The sequence below is a fragment of the Colletotrichum graminicola genome (assembly GCF_000149035.1).
Source record: "Colletotrichum graminicola M1.001 genomic scaffold supercont1.19, whole genome shotgun sequence".
NCBI lineage: Eukaryota > Fungi > Ascomycota > Sordariomycetes > Glomerellales > Glomerellaceae > Colletotrichum > Colletotrichum graminicola.
The window spans coordinates 291,944-308,637 of record NW_007361023.1 but is presented as its reverse complement, the minus strand read 5'-3'; the positions used below and the strand labels follow the sequence as shown (position 1 = coordinate 308,637).

The 16,694-nt window shown below is 56.8% G+C and overlaps 7 protein-coding genes across 7 annotated transcripts; 3 read left to right on the top strand and 4 right to left on the bottom strand.

Moving 5' to 3' along the window:
• Positions 1-1,799: 1,799 nt before the first annotated feature.
• Positions 1,800-2,579, top strand: GLRG_05568 (acetyltransferase; the record flags this gene model as incomplete). The annotated part of the gene is made up of 1 exon (XM_008096253.1): positions 1,800-2,579. One exon carries the CDS (start codon positions 1,800-1,802, stop codon positions 2,577-2,579), a length of 780 nt encoding a protein of 259 aa, XP_008094444.1.
• A 202-nt stretch (positions 2,580-2,781) lies between these two features.
• GLRG_05567 (uncharacterized protein) lies at positions 2,782-3,375 on the bottom strand (the record flags this gene model as incomplete). The annotated part of the gene is made up of 2 exons (XM_008096252.1): positions 2,782-3,051; positions 3,175-3,375. The coding sequence occupies 2 exons, from the start codon at positions 3,373-3,375 to the stop codon at positions 2,782-2,784; spliced, it is 471 nt and encodes a 156-aa protein (XP_008094443.1).
• Positions 3,376-4,412: 1,037 nt separating this feature from the next.
• GLRG_05566 (Mov34/MPN/PAD-1 family protein) lies at positions 4,413-6,187 on the bottom strand (the record flags this gene model as incomplete). Its single annotated transcript, XM_008096251.1, has 3 exons — positions 4,413-4,596; positions 4,669-5,966; positions 6,050-6,187. The coding sequence occupies 3 exons, from the start codon at positions 6,185-6,187 to the stop codon at positions 4,413-4,415; spliced, it is 1,620 nt and encodes a 539-aa protein (XP_008094442.1).
• Positions 6,188-8,003: 1,816 nt separating this feature from the next.
• GLRG_05565 (uncharacterized protein) lies at positions 8,004-8,699 on the top strand (the record flags this gene model as incomplete). Its single annotated transcript, XM_008096250.1, has 2 exons — positions 8,004-8,025; positions 8,086-8,699. 2 exons carry the CDS (start codon positions 8,004-8,006, stop codon positions 8,697-8,699), a joined length of 636 nt encoding a protein of 211 aa, XP_008094441.1.
• Positions 8,700-8,998: 299 nt separating this feature from the next.
• Positions 8,999-9,572, bottom strand: GLRG_05564 (prefoldin subunit; the record flags this gene model as incomplete). Its single annotated transcript, XM_008096249.1, has 4 exons — positions 8,999-9,116; positions 9,201-9,325; positions 9,384-9,454; positions 9,512-9,572. The coding sequence occupies 4 exons, from the start codon at positions 9,570-9,572 to the stop codon at positions 8,999-9,001; spliced, it is 375 nt and encodes a 124-aa protein (XP_008094440.1).
• Positions 9,573-10,654: 1,082 nt separating this feature from the next.
• Positions 10,655-12,116, top strand: GLRG_05563 (ATPase; the record flags this gene model as incomplete). The annotated part of the gene is made up of 3 exons (XM_008096248.1): positions 10,655-11,295; positions 11,366-11,816; positions 11,895-12,116. 3 exons carry the CDS (start codon positions 10,655-10,657, stop codon positions 12,114-12,116), a joined length of 1,314 nt encoding a protein of 437 aa, XP_008094439.1.
• Positions 12,117-13,448: 1,332 nt separating this feature from the next.
• Positions 13,449-15,359, bottom strand: GLRG_05562 (NOSIC domain-containing protein; the record flags this gene model as incomplete). Its single annotated transcript, XM_008096247.1, has 3 exons — positions 13,449-13,661; positions 13,777-14,899; positions 15,190-15,359. 3 exons carry the CDS (start codon positions 15,357-15,359, stop codon positions 13,449-13,451), a joined length of 1,506 nt encoding a protein of 501 aa, XP_008094438.1.
• Positions 15,360-16,694: the final 1,335 nt, after the last annotated feature.

The window sequence follows — 16,694 nt, the reverse complement described above, 5'->3', positions numbered from 1 at the left end:
AACCCCAGCTAGAAGGGCCGCCCAGAAAGAGCCTTTCTTATTTTTTTCTGTTTTTTCTTTTCTTTTCTCCCCGAGCATCCGCTGCTCGTCGAGGTCTCCTGCGATGATCGTCCGGGGTAGATCGGCGCCATGGCGAAACGCCCGAGCGTTGTCGACTACGCGATGCGATGGTCCGGAGCATCACGCTTCAAAGACCGTGGTGATGTTTTCCTGCGGCTTTCGTCCCCATCTTGAGTTGACCCTCATCTTCTGCAACGTCGGGGTTGGCTGGTACCGTCGCCACTGTATCAGCCTCGTCCACGCGGCACCCTTCTTCCCCAGATTATGACGATTTACCCAAACGTAGTTGCTTGCGCAGCCGATATCCTTGTGCAAGAATCGGACATCCCCTTGCAACTTTCTCGTTGGATACTATTTGGTGGTTATACTGGCGTAGTGTTGCAGTTTCGGGCGGCGTACGATGCTCGGGTTGCCTTCTCTCACCGAGTATATAACTCAAGCGTGAATTGCTGCCGGCAGTTCAGGGGTGCCGCTATTGCGTGACACGTACAGTCAACCTGTATTAGTTTCCTACAACAACTTTACCGCTGGACGACGAGTGAAGCCCATGACGTGACGGCGCCATGTAGTATGCAACTCGAGAGGCGTCACTGGGTCAGAGTAACCGATATATCGCCTCCTTGAGCAGCGAGTTGTGACGTATCGTCCTATGAACAAAGCCTTTAGACGCACACCCAAGCCTCTTCTAATACCTAGGCAGGCTCGGTGAAGCGCTTTGATATCGCGTTATCGAGCCCACGCGGGGTACGTGATTCGTGCTATCCAGGGCCAACACGTTGGTTTCCAAGGGTCTAGCAGTAGATTGGCCAATTCTACAAACGTTCGGCTGTGCGTCTCTTGCGTACCGACGTGTGTGTAGGTAGGTATGGGCAAGGAGTCCCTGGGCATCTCGTCATCGCCTCCCAACCCCCTGGGATCACCGTTGTCCGGGCCTGAATGCGTGGCATGACGTGCATGCAACACGGTGGGGCCGTTTCTTCTGATGTGATGAGGAAGCAAAAGGCTCCCGGATGAGGCAATGCGACCGAATGCAAACTGCCTGGCTGGGACTCCCCTGGGTAGCACTCGTCCGAGTTTGCACCTGTTGCTGGGCCCGGCAGCTAGGCTGTGGTTTCTCATCGAGATGGCAATGACCAGGTGCTTCTTTTTTGGTCATCTACTGGCTGCGGCAGCTTCCTCCTGGTCGGATTAAACGAATGGTTGTGAACTGGTGCGAGGTCAAGACTCGGTGCCAACTACGGCGATGCCATGGTATCCATCCAAATGCCGCACCGGGTGATATCTTCGGATATCTAGCTGGTGTGATTTTTTTGACCTGATGGACGGTATATGAACAGGCTCGCTGGATGGTTCGCCAATAGGCAGGGAACTACATCAACAGAGGCTTCTTTCAGCGAGAAGTATGTTACCAACTGGTCAATTCTTCAACGAACGGGATTACCAAGTGTGGGTAAGGTGAGATTTTCTCCCAAGAACCAGATCCCCCCATCCGGCCAGTCCGTATCGGGTATAAGGGGCCACGTATCTGACATCCCTCAAGGAGAGGAGAAGGGGGATGGGCGCGATAGCCGGCATATCCCCGTCCAGGTAATATCAGTTTATGGCCCTCCTTCGTCCCTTAAACATGTCCGCCACATGACCGGGCCAAGCTCTCATCTCTCTCACCCCGCACACGTAATTCCGCACCACAAGGGCCGTCCGGTCCTCGCCGCCAAGAAAAAAAGACGCCTTCCGCACCAATGGCCTCCGCCTCCGCCTCAAGCCCGGCCGCCGCCGGCCGCCCCGCAAAAGCCGACGTGGTCATCCGCCTCGCCACCCGCGACGACGTCCCCGTCCTCGCCTCCATCGCCGACGCCGCGTTCCGGACGGACGCGCACACGCAGCTCAAGGCCGCGTTCCGCGGGGCGGACGACTTCGCCGAGGGCATGGCGCAGGCGCTGGCGTCCTGGGTGGACCACCCCAAGGTCGACGTCGTCGTCGCCGAGCAGCTGCACCCCGCCGGCAGCGGCAAGCTGGTGGGCTGGGCCGGGTGGGTACGGAGGGGGTTCGCCGGCGACACGGACGGGCCCCTGGGCGACGGCCCGTCCCAGGAGCCGACGGCGGAAGCCTGCCTCGGCGGGAGGACGGCGGGGACGTTGGCGGAGCTGGGCGAGCTGACGGACGCGTCGATGGGGTACTGGGTGCGGCGGTTCATGCCCGAGGGGGCGCGGTGCCGGTACCTGTGCAGCTACGTCGTGCACCCGGACTTCCAGTCGCGCGGCGTCGGGTCGCGGCTGATGAGGTGGGGGACCGACAAGGCGGACGCGGAGCCGGGAGTGTACTGCTGGGTGCAGTCGTCCATGGGCGGCAAGGCCGCGTTCGAGCGGCAGGGCTTCCGCGAGGCCGGGAGGCTGGAGGCGGACTTGGACGCCTTCGCCGAGGGGAAGACGCCGGGCGAGGAGAACGAGCAGATCACGGGCAGCAGGGATTCATGGGGCAAGTATGTTTGGGTGTACATGAGGAGAGACGCGAGGGCGTGAGGGCGTCTCTCCTGCTAGTCAAAGGGCTTGTTTTCTTTTCTTAGGGTAACCCAATACCACTACACGCATGCCTATTCTACATTGCCAACAGCACAAGAGGAGAAATAAAAGAAGAAAAAAGAAAGAAAAAAGGTTGTTTGCCCTCCTTCGCCCGCTTCCTCCCATGTCCGACACAGCTGCACGGAACCGAGCTCGGGTCACTCTACAGCCCAACAAGCTTGCAGACGGCCACGAGGCCCCACGCGCCGGCCAGCGGTTTCATCATGCTCTGCACCATCATCATGTCCGAGATGGCCTCGTTGAAGTGCTTCATCTTCGGCACCTTGATCTTGGACGCCCAGAAGCCGCGCACGAACTGCCGCCCGTACGCCAGGCCGGCGGCGAGCAGGACGGGCCACGCCACGGCGACGAAGCCCGGGCCGGGGGCCACGGAGAAGGAGAAGGCGAGGCCGCTGACGGCGGAGAGGAGGCACTGTCCACGCGTGTTCAGCAGGTCTCGTCGAATACGTTAGAGGGGAGGGGGCGGTTCCGTCTCGGGATGCTTCCCCGTGGGCAGATGAAGACGACAAGGGAAGAGGGGGTTTGGGACACTTACACAAACGAGGCCCGTCGCGAGGGTCAACTGGAGGTCCCGGAGCTTCTTTTCCGCCGTGAGGCTCCATTCCGCCGCCTTGTTCGCCTTTTCCTCCAAGTCGTCGTACTTTTTCAGCCGCGAGATGGAGTCGACCGAGTAGATGAGCGTGAAGCCACTGGCGAGGGCGATGAGAACTCCCAGCACGTTGGTCGGGAAAGCCATGGTTCTAGTCTTTTTTTTTCTTTCTTTTTTTTTCTTCTCTTCTTTTCTTTTCCTTTGTTCGGCAGTTAATATGTCTGTAGGTTTCTGCTTGTGTTTTTCTTTTCTTTTCCCTCTTATGTTTACAAATGTGATCAGTTCCGAGTTTCTTTGCTTTTTGCGTCTTTCTATCCGGTCTTATTCGGGTAGAAATATTAGTTCTGTACCATTCAAAAGAAGTATCCTTTTGTGATGCCCCTCGTCGGTAGTCTAAGCCGGGCCTCGTTGTTTATAAGGAACGGAGCTCGAGGAAGCCGGCATATGGCACTGCAGGAAAAAGGCCGTGGGGTCACGATAATGACGTCGCACCTCTTATTCGGACTTGTATCGTGCCTTGGTTCTCCCCATCATGTGGGGTTCCGCTCGTACCCGAATAAAAAATAAAGGAATAAAAAATACCCATGGGAATGGATGCACAAACATGGGATGGAACAACGCTGGACACATACGCTCCGGGCCCCGGACCGAAACACACACAAACGGCCCATCTTGCGAGGGAAGGGCTGCGGAGCTCCGCGTTCAAATGGCCCTCGTTTGGACTCTCCAGCCGTCTTATCATCGCTGAGAGAGACGTCCTGTTTACCCCGTTCAAAGATTCGGGCGAGCCCCCTCCTCCGGAATGGGACACCATAAAGGAGATGAGGAACCACGTAGAGTGGTTGGATAGTCTTGTTCCAGCCGTACCATCGTAGGGTGTCCTTTCTGCGTACAAAGTTTCTCGGGTTTCCGACATTAAATTCGTCCGTAGCATGTGGGACGTCGCTCTGCAAGCCAACTTCCCCCCCACCCTCTCCCAATCCTGCAGCATCCCTCTGTTGAACGCCCCTCGCCATGCAAACAAGCAAATCTCATTCATACGCCGCAGACCGTGGTAAACCTCCTCCCTGTCCGGCCCCCATCAGTGGCATATAGTCCATGAGCCACGCCGGCTTTGTCTCCCCCCTCCCACCGACGCACGGCATACGCTGCGCCGCTCCCTTCGTCGCACCTTTTCCCAGCTCCTATCGATTCGGTCGCAAGTCCTTGACGTAAAAGTCCAGCTTGTCCGAGTGATAGACGTGGCCCGGCGGGTTCTGCGCCTTGGTGTAGAGATTGTCGATGGAGTGCTGGTGGAACGTTTCCGACTTTGTGCACTGCAGGATGTGAGTGAGCCCGGGAGGGTTCGTGAGACGGAAGATGCCATATCTGGATGTATATGTCAGCTGGATGGACCCCTCTATCGGACGAGTTTGGATTTTGAGGAGGGGGGCTGCTTACGAGGGCTGGTGCCGCGGAGAGCAGACAATGGCGATGCTCTCCGGCATCATTACCTGGTAGCCGGCTTGCGTGTGGAGGTCGCGCGAGCTCATGAAGCACGTCTGTGTGGGGTGCGTGTGAATCCAGCCCACCATCAGAAGGTCCTCGTTGATGCAGTAGTCCAGCATTGAAGACTCGTTCTCCGTCTCGCAGGTATCGGGCGTGCTCTTCTGCTCCGGGATCAGGAGGCAGCTGATGAACAGCGCGTTGTTAACCGGCCGGCCACACAGGATGCCGCACATCTCCAGGCCCTTTCGGGTGTTCTCGGAAGCGATGCTGAGGAACGTGTCGCGGAGCTGCGTCGGGAGGAAGACGGGCCGGATGGGGTCGCCGTTCTCCAGGTAGGCCGCCGGGCGGAACGTCAGGCGCTCCTTGGCCGAAGGCGCGGCCGCCAGCTCCTTGGCTGGCAGCTCGGGGATGTCGTGTGATGGCTCGTACGAGGGCAGAGGGGTTTTTCCAGGCCGCATCGGGGGCGCCGCGTCGAGCTCCTGCCGCAGGATCGTGAAGTCCTCCTTTGGCGGTTTTGGTGGCTGGGGCGGTATCGGTCCGTACGCGCGCCGCGGCTCCAACGGCGTCGCCTCCCACTCGAGCGTTCTCGGTCTCGAGATGGACGGGTAGTGGTACGAGAAGTTGGGCGGCGGTGCTGGGCGTCCGTAGCTGGGGGCCTGCGACTGCCTGAGGCTATCGTCATCTCGTCCCTGATCCGCTCCGTCGAGTCGTCGCCGCGTTGCCTCGATCTGTCTCCTTATTTCGTCGTCATCCGTCGGGCTGCTGAGTTGCTCCCAATCCTCCCAGCGACCACCCTTACGACGCTCTTGTTCCTCTTCCTCGGTAACGCCGGCCTGTCGCGTCGCTCTCCTCGCTGCATCTCGCCGCTTGAAGTCGCGTTGTGCCAGAGACACGGCCAGCTCCTGGTTGTCGGCCGCGTCCAGGATCTTGGCGTTGCCGGACAAGGTGGGGTCTCGGGCGGCGAACCCGTCGTAGCTCGAGGGTCTCTTTGCGGTTTCGTCGTCGGCCGTCCTCTGGGACGCATTCATCGACTTCCATTCGTTGTAATCGCGGTCGATCTGCGGCTTCAGCTCCTCGAGCAACCCAAATACCTCCTTTTGCTGGCGGTTGAAGAGCGGCTTCGTGAGAGCCTTGTTCTCGGGGAGCTTGGCGTCGGGATGCGTTTTGAGGTGTTGCAGCACGAGGACCGAATGCCTCCATAGCATCTGATATGCCTTTCGAATGTCGCGATCCTGAAGCGCAAACAAGGCCTGGGTCGCGTATCGTCAGCAATTCGCCGTGGAAGAGTGAGGGACAGCAAGGTGGGGGGGGTGGGAGAGGTTTGAACACGAACCTCTTGGAACAGGGTGTCGGCGGATCGTGCCCAGTATTTGAAAGGGATGGTCGTTCTAAACTCAAAGTCCTCGGCGGCGTTGGTGATCTCCTTGACGCTCATGGGCCGCGCAGGCCGCTGACTGGGAGGGCCGTTCATCATCGGGCAGTTATTCCGGCGTGCCAGAAGCTCTCTCTCTCTCCCTCTCTCTCTCTCCCTCGTTCTAATGGACGGTTCGTGGTGGTTCAAGACTCATCAAATGGGATATTGCTTGGTGACGTCCACCGCTTAGGCTGACGATCGCATGTTTCTCGAGTTCCGGAGGGCGCAGAGTGGCAACCTAAACGTGGCAGATGCGCGATCATTCAGTCATGACAATGCCTTGCGGGTTTCGTCCCAGAAACACGACCGACAGACCAGACGGGTATGACGAAGCGCTATGCCAGCCACGGGTGGCTGAAGCACCCCGCCATTTGGCAAACCCGAGACCGACAAGGTCCGCAAAGCATTTGGAGGGGTAGGCGCAGAGCTCGGGCCTCTAAGATGCCACGTGATGCCATCTACCTAGCCCGGATGACCTAAGCAGCGAAAGTATTATGTCAGCAATTGGACAGTGACGGGGATGGAAAGAAAAAAAAGAAACACAGCAGTATCATCAGCAAGCAACATGAAAAAACAACCAAGGCACACACACATAGGCACATTGTAACAATGCTTCAATGAAAAGCATATGGGGCTTGGGAGCTAGCTCTAAGACTTTGAGAGCTGCTGCCATCTGACGGTGAACATCCGGGACCAACGACGTCTCAGCTCCACCTTGTTAAACGGTCACTGAGCATCCATCGAAAAACTTTTGACGAACCTTCATGCCATTCATTGCCTGCCCAGGGGAATCGTCGATTCGTCGGGAGGGGCGTACCGTATGAGAGGCCCCCATCTCGGTTGCCAGCAGACAACGGCGTCAGCCAGGGGGGGGGGGATGTGCTCGCCTCATTCCAAGATCGGGAAATGTCGGGACCAAGTATCCGTACAATGTTTCGTCCTTGTTTTTATTTATTTATTGATTCCGCAAATCATATTCCGTACTCCCCAACCAACCAAAGCATAATGCAAACGAGCGTCCAGGCGGGCCGGTGAGCCCGTCCGTCCAACCTCTGTTCCTGGTTTCATCGCACTGATCCTCTTGCGGCTCGAGTCTCGACATGGCACCATGCTTCCACCGCCTGCTTGAATCAGGTCGGATGTTGTCTCCTGACGTGCACTGCTCCTAGCCTCTCATAGTTCCCGGTCGGGTTACACACTAGAGGTCGAGGACCCCCCACGCTCCCGCTGGTCGCCGGTGAGCGGGAGACTAAAAGAGGCTCCATCATACCATTCCCTGAATACTTCCTCGCTGTTATGCGGCTTCCCTCAGTGTCAGTCGTGCGTTGTCCCATTGGCAAGTGTCTCTCAAGCCGGGTGGTGGGGGGTGGACGTGTCGGTGTCAAGTAGTCAGGTCATCGGCCATCGCATCTCGCCATGCCTATGCAATCTGACAGCGTGATGGCTCCATGTGTTTCCTTTTCAATCGACGGACGAAACCACCGCCGAGCATCTCCCGCGAAGAATCGGGTACCGGGTACGGAGAGACCTGACTAGAAACGGCAATTCTTTTGGGGGTCCTTGCCATGGGTTCGTTCCTCTGGGCATGCCGGAATCAGGGATGGCCATCATCGCGTCCTGCATGGCTAAGCCAACCTGGAAGAATTTCCCGATGAGGCCACAAGGCTACAACCGCCTCGAGATTAAAGGAAAGCTTTTCTCCGCTGCTGTTGATGATGATGTCCCTATCCTCATTCCCCATCTCATTATCCATCCATCCGTTCATCTCCTCCAACGTACAAACTCGTCACCTAGTCCAGTGACGTACCTGGCATCTCAATACAACATCGACCGAGTACACCACCAGAGACTTTCAAGACCTCACATCATCACCATGTCTTCCGCGACTTGCAAAAGTGAGTTTACTTCCTTGACTCGCAGCCCACCCACAACGAAACTAACACGATTCAAAACAGAAAGCATCGACAGCACCATGTCACACTTCACGGTCGGCATGGGCAAGGCATCCGTCCAGAACAACGTCTCCCTCTGGACGACCCTCTCCCAGTGCTACGACGAGGTCGCCAAGACCTTTGCCCTCCAAGACCCCGAGGGCGTCCTCTCCGCCCCGGACAGCATCTCCAAGGTCGTCCACGCCACCTTTGACCACGACGAGCACGGCCTGATCGAGCAGGGTTCGTCCGCCATGGCGAACCACCTCGACGACGCAGCCAAGGCCCACATGCTCGCCCAGGCCGTCGCCGGCACCGTCGCCTTCTTCCGGAGGCTCGCCTCCTCGCACCGCCGTGGCCCCGTCACCCAGGCCGGCTTCGACCGCGAGGTCCGCCGCTTCGCCGAGTGCGGGCTGCGCTCCGCCATGATCCGCAAGATCGACGAGAGCCGCCTCTTCGGCCGCTGCTACACCAAGAGCCAGATCGCCGACCTGATCCTGGACGCCGTCGAGGGCAACGTCAGTGACGCCGAGTTCGCCTCCGAGGACGAGTACCAGAACGCCATCGGCTGGGCGACGGAGCTGCCCGCGCGCAACATGGGCCTGCCGTGGGGGTTCACCATCATGGCTATCAACTGAGGGAAGGTGCCCAAGGCGAAGGGATTTGGGATCGGACACGCATCATGACCGCATATTGTTTCTTGTAATGAAACCTTTGGGTGATTTGAGGTGGTGCGGGCATTCACCATCGGGAAAATCGGCGCATCAGCATGGCGTTTTTTTGTTTGGAAAGGAACCCCGTCGGAGCATTGCTGGGTATAGTTCATAGTCCTAGTAGTTTCGTTATTGTATCACCACTCTGGCCACGCCTCGTCTTTTGTTTGTTCAGTCTTCTTTCCTTGTCGTCGTCTTCGTCGTCTTCATCTTCTTCGCCGGCATTATGCTTGTTTTGCCTGACCTGCCGCAGCCTGCGCGCTGGCCTGGAGCTGAATGATTTCGCCCTTCTTCTTCTCGAGCTTGCCCTGGGTTTCCTTGATGAGGTCCTCTTGTCTCTCGCTGATGACGAATGAGTATTTCCGTGGTTTGCGTTTTGATTGAAAAAAGGATATGTAGAAAGAAGAAAAAACCGCCCGCACTCACATCTCCTTGTGGATAAAGTCCAGACGGCCCTTTACCGTACTCTCGGCCTCAACCTTGTCCTGCTTCAGCAAGACGGGCCCGACGAGCTTGTAGATCTGCTCGCCATCTTTCAGTTTCTCAAACTCCTGAGAGGGGTCGTTAGTCGCATGGCCATCAAAAAGACTGCGGATCCCGTGGGCTCGCCTCTTTTACGCCGAGGTTCTCCTGCTTCTGGGCCTCGAGCTTTTGCCGCGACTGGACGGTGTTTTGGAGTTCTGATGAAAGGTCAGCGAACGATTTTGGATGAGCTTGGTATAGAAGTTTCACAGTACCTTGTTGCAGCGCAGTGTACTCTTCCGAAAGCTTTTGCAGCTTAGCCTGGATCTCGGCCATGGTCGAGTGAGTGAGAATGTGTGTGAGGAGTTCAATGAGAAACTGGATGGAGAGAGGGGGGGAGGAAAAAACCAGACTCCGAAGTGTTGGCTCAGTAAAAATAAAAAAAAATTAAAAAAAAATACGACGGCGAGAGTATCGTGGCTTGGTTCAATGGTAGGGACCTGAGACGTTGCTAATAATTAGACGTTCCTGAATGTCAAGGCCCCGGAGGATAAATTCGTTTTGTTTCGACTTTCGACAGATAGGTGGTGGTGGGGTGGTCTGGAGGATGGTCGGTACATCGACTGAGCGTGCGTCCACTGCGGGCAGTGGTGACAGATCTTACCGTTTAGATGAATTCGAGACTAATCTTGCATATAAGCGGGTAAGCGGGTACCGGCGGAAAGCGAGTCTAGAACCAGCGGACGAGACAGCCGAAGACTAAGTGGTTCATCCCTATTGGTCTTTGCGTTTCATTCATGTTGTTCGTGTAAATTAATTCGTTCCTGTTGCTTGCTATCATCCCTTACAAATACATCCAAACAGTCCATTGGTATCCGCGTAGCTCGTGGCCACTCGCTTGATCCCACGTTTGTGCCGCTCCCCAAGTCATGCATAAGCAAGCCGGTTGCAATTAGTAAGGTATATCGTGGTAAGCGGCACAGGTCCCCCCCACCCCCACCACTTCAAGGCACCTCAATTGGCGCAGTGTACATCACGAACTGCCCAGGCAACGTCACAGAATCCACGACCGCATCCGCCTCTTCAAGGCCCCCTCCTTCCCCCCCCCCCCCCCCCCCCCTCCAATAACTCGTCCAGATTCTTTAACCTCGCTCACCCGTCCGTCCTGCGCCCAGAGACCGACGTCAGCCCCGGGACCTCCTCGTCTTGTCTGTCTTCCGACGTTCGTTCCGAATTCTTTCTGAATTACCCCAGGCGCCGACGACAACAAAGAGGCAAACGACGATAGCGAGCTTTCCCCGCTCTTTCCATATTATCACGAACTCCCTCTCTTTCTCTTTCACCTCCTCGCGCCGTAATACCAGCCTGAGCAAAGACCGGCAACCCCAACCCCAACCCCGACACACACAACAGACACGATGTCGGGAATCACCGACTTCCTCGGCCGTGCCATCAGCACGGTCAAGCAGGCCATCGACGCCGATAACGCCGCCGAGTACGAAAAGGCCTTCCAACTCTACACCAAGTCGCTCGAGCTCTTCGTCCTCGCCGTCAAGTGGGAGAAGAACCCCAAGTCCAAGGAGCTCATCCGCCAGAAGACGGCCGAGTACATGGACCGCGCTGAGAAGCTAAAGACGTACCTGAATGAGGCCGAGGCCAAAAAGAGCGCCGGGGGGGGAGCTGGTGGGAAGACCCCCGGCGCCATGGGCGTCAATGGAGGCGGCAAGGGCAAGGCGAACGACGACGTCGACGAGGACAACAAGAAGCTGCGCAACGCTCTCAGCGGCGCCATCCTGCAGGAGCGGCCCAACGTGCGGTGGGACGACGTTGCCGGTCTCGAGGGCGCCAAGGACACGTTGAAGGAGGCCGTTGTGTTGCCCATCAAGTTCCCGTCGCTGTTCCAGGGCAAGCGCCAGGCGTGGAAGGGTATCCTGCTCTACGGCCCCCCGGGAACGGGTAAGAGTTACCTGGCCAAGGCGGTCGCGACGGAGGCGAACAGCACCTTCTTCAGCGTCAGCAGTTCCGACTTGGTGAGCAAGTGGATGGGAGAGAGTGAAAGGTCAGTTCAGTCGTCATCCAACGCATGGCGCAAAACAGGACGAGCACGCTGACTTGATTTTTGACGACAGGCTCGTCAAGGCGCTCTTCAGCATGGCGAGAGAAAACAAGCCCTCGGTGCTCTTCATCGACGAGATCGACGCCCTCTGCGGCCCCCGCGGCGAGGGCGAGTCCGAGGCATCCAGACGTATTAAGACGGAGCTTCTGGTGCAGATGGACGGTGTCGGAAACGACAGCAAGGGCATCCTGGTGCTCGGCGCGACCAACATCCCCTGGCAGCTCGACGCCGCCATCCGCAGGCGCTTTCAGCGCCGTGTGCACATTGGTCTGCCCGACGTCAACGGCCGCGCCCGCATGTTCAAGCTCGCCGTCGGCGACACGGAAACGAACCTCCAGCAGGACGACTATCGCGTGCTGGCCGAACTGTCGGAAGGCTTCTCGGGCAGTGACATCTCCAACGTGGTGCAACAGGCTCTGATGGGCCCCGTGCGCAAGATCATCCAGGCCACACACTTCAAGCCGGTATGTGACGCCCCAACACCCCCGACCCCTATTTGAAGGGCACGCCCGTATGTGACTTGCATGCTAACTCGACCACAGGTTATGCAGGACGGCGTCAAGAAGCTGACACCTTGCTCGCCGGGCGACCCAGACGCCAAGGAAATGACGTACCACGATGTCGACTCGGAGGAGCTCATGGCGCCCACCCTCGAGCTCAAGGACTTCAAGCAAGCACTCAGGGACTCGCATCCCACCGTCTCCGAGGACGACGCGGCAAAGCAAATAGAGTGGACAAACGAGTTTGGTAGTGAGGGCGCATGAGCCAGACTACCGAAGCTTACGTGGTACAGCCCGCCCGGGTTACAGATTCTCGGGATGGGCTAGCCCGCATCTCCGATATGTATGAGACAAGACGAGTCAAGCACGAAAGACAACGACGAGAGACGAAAACGAGGCACTGGGAAAGGGGTGTGGGTGTGTGTGTGTGTGTGTGTGTGTGTGTGTGTGTGTGTGTGTCATTGGACCTAAACCTTTGGTTCTCAGTTTGTGCAACGAGAGAGAGAGCGTGTGTGTATGCGACAGAATGCTATGAAGCGAGACCATTCGGGATGACCAAACCAAAGTCTGTGTGTCTGACGGGAGGGGAGAGACAGAAACAGAGACAAGAGTTGGCGGCGTCCTGTGGCGTTTGAAACGGCCGGCATTGGGTGGGGAAATATCAAGTCCTATTTTATGTTTGTTCTACTTCAGGTTCGCTTTTTTTTTAAAAACACATTGTTGCATTGCAACGTCTTTTTCTTCATCCCCTCTGCAGTAAAGCGAACAATACAAAGAAGCTGCAGCAACAATGGAAGAGATGGGGGGCCTTTTTGTTACATATGCTGAGAGAGAAAACACACCCACAAAAAGAGAGGTTAAATCATTGATTTGTCTTTTTTGGGGGGGCCAGGGAGGACGTGGCAGTATGGCCTCGACATGCTTGGCTCTTGTGGTTGGAGCCTCCTTTTCGTTCTCGTTTGCCTCTGTGATGGACGGCGGTTTATCAAGCTCGTGGACCATGCCTTGATGATCATATGGGACGGACGCAACATGGGTTTTGGATATGAGCGATTTGTTCATCCTATACACGATTTGTTCACCTTGTACACACATACACATACACACACACACACACACACACACATACGGGATATGATGCATTAACACTCTTTTTGTCTCTTTTGGCAAAGCCCAAAAACTCCGATAAAAAGCCCGGTTTTTCATTTCCCCGTTGCAATAAAAACTCCCAGACAGCAAGAAAAAAAAAAGACAGAACAGATTCCTAAAAGAGACAAGAAGGGGGTTGGGGAGAGAGAGAGCGGTCCGATTTGCCTGAAGGCACGATCCCCCCCGCACCCCACCCCATATGTGCCGCCGCCGACCTTACACAATAGACATGGGAACAAGGGTTTCTTTTTCTTTTTCTTTTTCTTTGGGAACAACAAGTTCGGCCCCCAGACAGGAGGCGAGAGCGGGTTCGGGGGTGGTTTGCTCTCGTGTGTGTTGGGCGTGGGTGCGTGTTCGTGGTGGGCTTGGTATCAGTGGTGGGGAGGGGGGCAGAACAGAGAGACCCAAGAAGAAAAAAGAAAAAGAAGCAGACACTCCCGCGCGCGCTTATTCGTCCTTGGACTTCTTCTTCTTCTTCTTCTTTTCGCCGTCGGCCTCGGAGTCGTGCTTGCGCTTCTTCTCCTTGTCCTTCTTCTCTTTCTTGTCCTTGGACTTCTCCTTCTTCTCCTTCTTCTCCTTCTTGACCTCGGGCGCGACGGCGTCGACCATCTCGGCGTCGTCGAGCGTCAGGTCGCCCTCGACCTGCTCCAGGACGGAGGCCTTATCGACTTTGTTAGCTTTTTGTTTCTTTTTTTGTTCGTCGTGACATGCTGGTTAGGTGTGGGAGGGGGAGGGGAGGTTGTGAAACAAGGGAGTGACAAGAGACAAGACATACCATGACATCGGAGTTCTTGGCGGGCTTCTTGCCGGTGGCGTAGAACTCGAGGCGGTCCTCGACCTGCTGGCGCAGGGCCTCGCCGAACTTGGTGGTGGGGTTCTCGGTGTAGTTGTCGATGCGGGAGGCGATGGAGCACTTGTTGGCGAGGTAGCGGGAGATGCGGCCCTTGTTCTTGACGGCGGCGCGGCCGATGAAGGACGAGTGGTAGATGAGGCCGTACTTGGGGGTGTTGCTCTTGGTCTTGAGGGCGCGGAAGAGGGCCTTCTCGGCGCCGAGGATCTGCAGCGTCGAGGCCGGGTACTTTGACAGGTTCGTCAGGGAGCCGGCGTGGGAGATGAGCTTGGCGGCGACGGGGGTGCCGATGAGGGTCTGCAGGTTGGGCGCGACGACGGACATCTTCTTGTCGAGGTAGTTGGCGGTGGAGCGGCGGGCCTCGGCCTGGGCGACGACGGCCTCGGCGAAGCCCTTGACGATCTCGAGGTCGGCGGGGGTGATGGTCAGGCCCATGGAGACCTTTGCGGCGTCGATGATGGCCTGGGCCTTCTCGCCGTCCTCCTCGACGATGGCGGCGATGTCGTGCAGGCGGTCGTCGGTGAGGGTCGCCTTGTCGCCGATGGCGAGCACGAGCTTGGCGTAGGTGAGGTTGTCCGAGACGATCTTGACGAGCTCTGGGAAGTGCCAGCCGTACCACTCGCGGACACGCATGAAGAACTGGTTGACGCCCTTGTCCTGGAACTCGACGGTGGCGCTGGCCTGGATGACGTGGTTGTCGTTCTTGGTCGTGCTGAACTTGACCTTGGCGCGCGAGTACGAGTGGCCCAGACCGAGGCCGGCCGCCGTCGAGTCACCCGTCTGCAGGCCCTTGAGGAGGCGGTCGGCGTGCAGGCGGACGCCGCGGAGGAGGTCGCCGGCGACCTCGGAGGTCTCGGAGGTTTCGCAGTCGACGCCGGGGAACGTCGACTTGATGACGGACGCCAGGTTCTTCTCCGCCACGGCCACCGTGATCCTGCTCTTCTTGCCGCTCGTCTGGGGGAGGTTGAGCTCGAGAACCGACTTGAGGTGGTCCGACATGAGACCCTCCGAGATGTGGTTGATCTCGTCCAGCGCCTGCTTTCCGGTGCTATGCGAGTACGTGCGTTAGCCTGTGTTTCTTCTTCTTGTTCTTCTTCTCGTTCTTCTTCTCGTTCTTCTTCTCGTTCTTCTTCTCGTTCTTCTTCTCGTTCTTCTTCTCGTTCTTCTTCTCGTTCTTCTTCTCGTTCTCCTTCCCCTTTCGATCGATCCTCTCCTCTCCCTTCCCGTCCCATCCCATCCCCACCTTTCCTTCTCAATCAGAGTTCGAGACGCGTTTCTGGGAAGCCGTCGCGCATCTACCACCAACACACACAACAATCGCGGAACGGGTAGGCCTACTCAAAGGGGGTGAAGTTGACGAGCTTCACCATCTTGCCGAACCGCGCAAGGTCGGCAATGGACTCCTGCGCCTCCTTCTGGCGCAGGCCGATGCTGTCGGGCTGGTGCTCGATGTGGAACACACCGTAGCCCATGGGGGCCTCGTAGAGGAGGTAGTTGATGGCGGCCATTTTGGAAAAATTCGGCTCTCTTGTCTCCGTGGCGGTTTCTCTCTTTTCCGACAATCAGCCTCTCTTTCTTGTTGTTCCTGCTGGTCGAGGGGTGTCGGGGGCAGAGCAAGAAAAAAAAAAAGAAATGGCAAAAGTCTTTAGGATTTTTTTCCCTTCAATTTTTCCTCGAAGGCCCCCCACTGGTGTCAATTGGATTTTTTTCTGGAGCTCCCAAAAAGCCGACGCTCGGACCAGGTTCACTGGGTTGTGTGGATGGTGGGCAGGAGAGTCACGTGTTTGTGAGACTCGGCGCAGAGCGAGGCCGGTTGCCGATGGTGGGGGGAACACACAGCTGTGTGGCTGTGCGTGTTGCTGTGTGGCGCATCAATGGCTGGTGCTGTTGATGCTGCTATCTGTGGCTGGGCTCTGTTCAGCTGGACGAGGCAGCGGATGAAGGCCGTTTGATACCGTGAGGACTACTACTCTAATAGAACACCAGACACTACGTCTGGATAGGCCGAGTTCAATGCTCCTGTTTATTTATATTGTCTCACTGACTTGGCGAGGTGAATACTGTCCCAGAGCTGGCATTCCCGTCACAGACCATGTTAAGGGAGGGTTCTCACAGAGTGTAGGTGAGTAAAGGCCAAACATGTCGGGTACAGAAGCTATATTCTAGGCAAAACCAATCTCGTCTGAATACTCAGAGGATGGCAACTTGAACCATGCCGATTTGAGACTATTCGATTGTGTTGTGACTGCACCAGTGTTTTTGATGTCGATTAACGCATCCTTTTAAAATGGACACATGCATCACTGTTTAGTTCAATTCCTGGAAACAATCATCTATTTATTTCTCTCTCATTCGCTAGTCCTCGGCATCACATTCACAGCTATCAGCTCAGAGTAAGCCGCTGGGTCACAAGTGCCATCACGCCACGACCCGACATGTCTTACCGGCCTATCAGAACCAACTACGTCGGCAGGCCCGGCGACGGCGGCGTCTCTCCAGCACAACAAGAGGCTGATAAGTTTGGGCGTTGCCGTGGGGCCGCAGCTGCCCTCCCGGAGCCTCCGACGATTTCAACAGGTCATTAACCCGGATGCGGCATCGCTCGTCCCGTCGCTCCCGGCGTCTGGAGGGGGTCTAGTCGTCCAGAAACCCAACGGGCGTTTCATGACATCACGAGCCCAACCAAGCCTGGCTCATCTAGGCGCACCATCTAAAATTTTCACGTGAAATCGACTCGGCACAGGCTTTTTTTTTTTCAGTGTGTTCATGGTCATTACACATTAGGCATTATTGAATATACTACATGTACAATGGTTCCGGACCAACGAGCTCGAATATGAGGC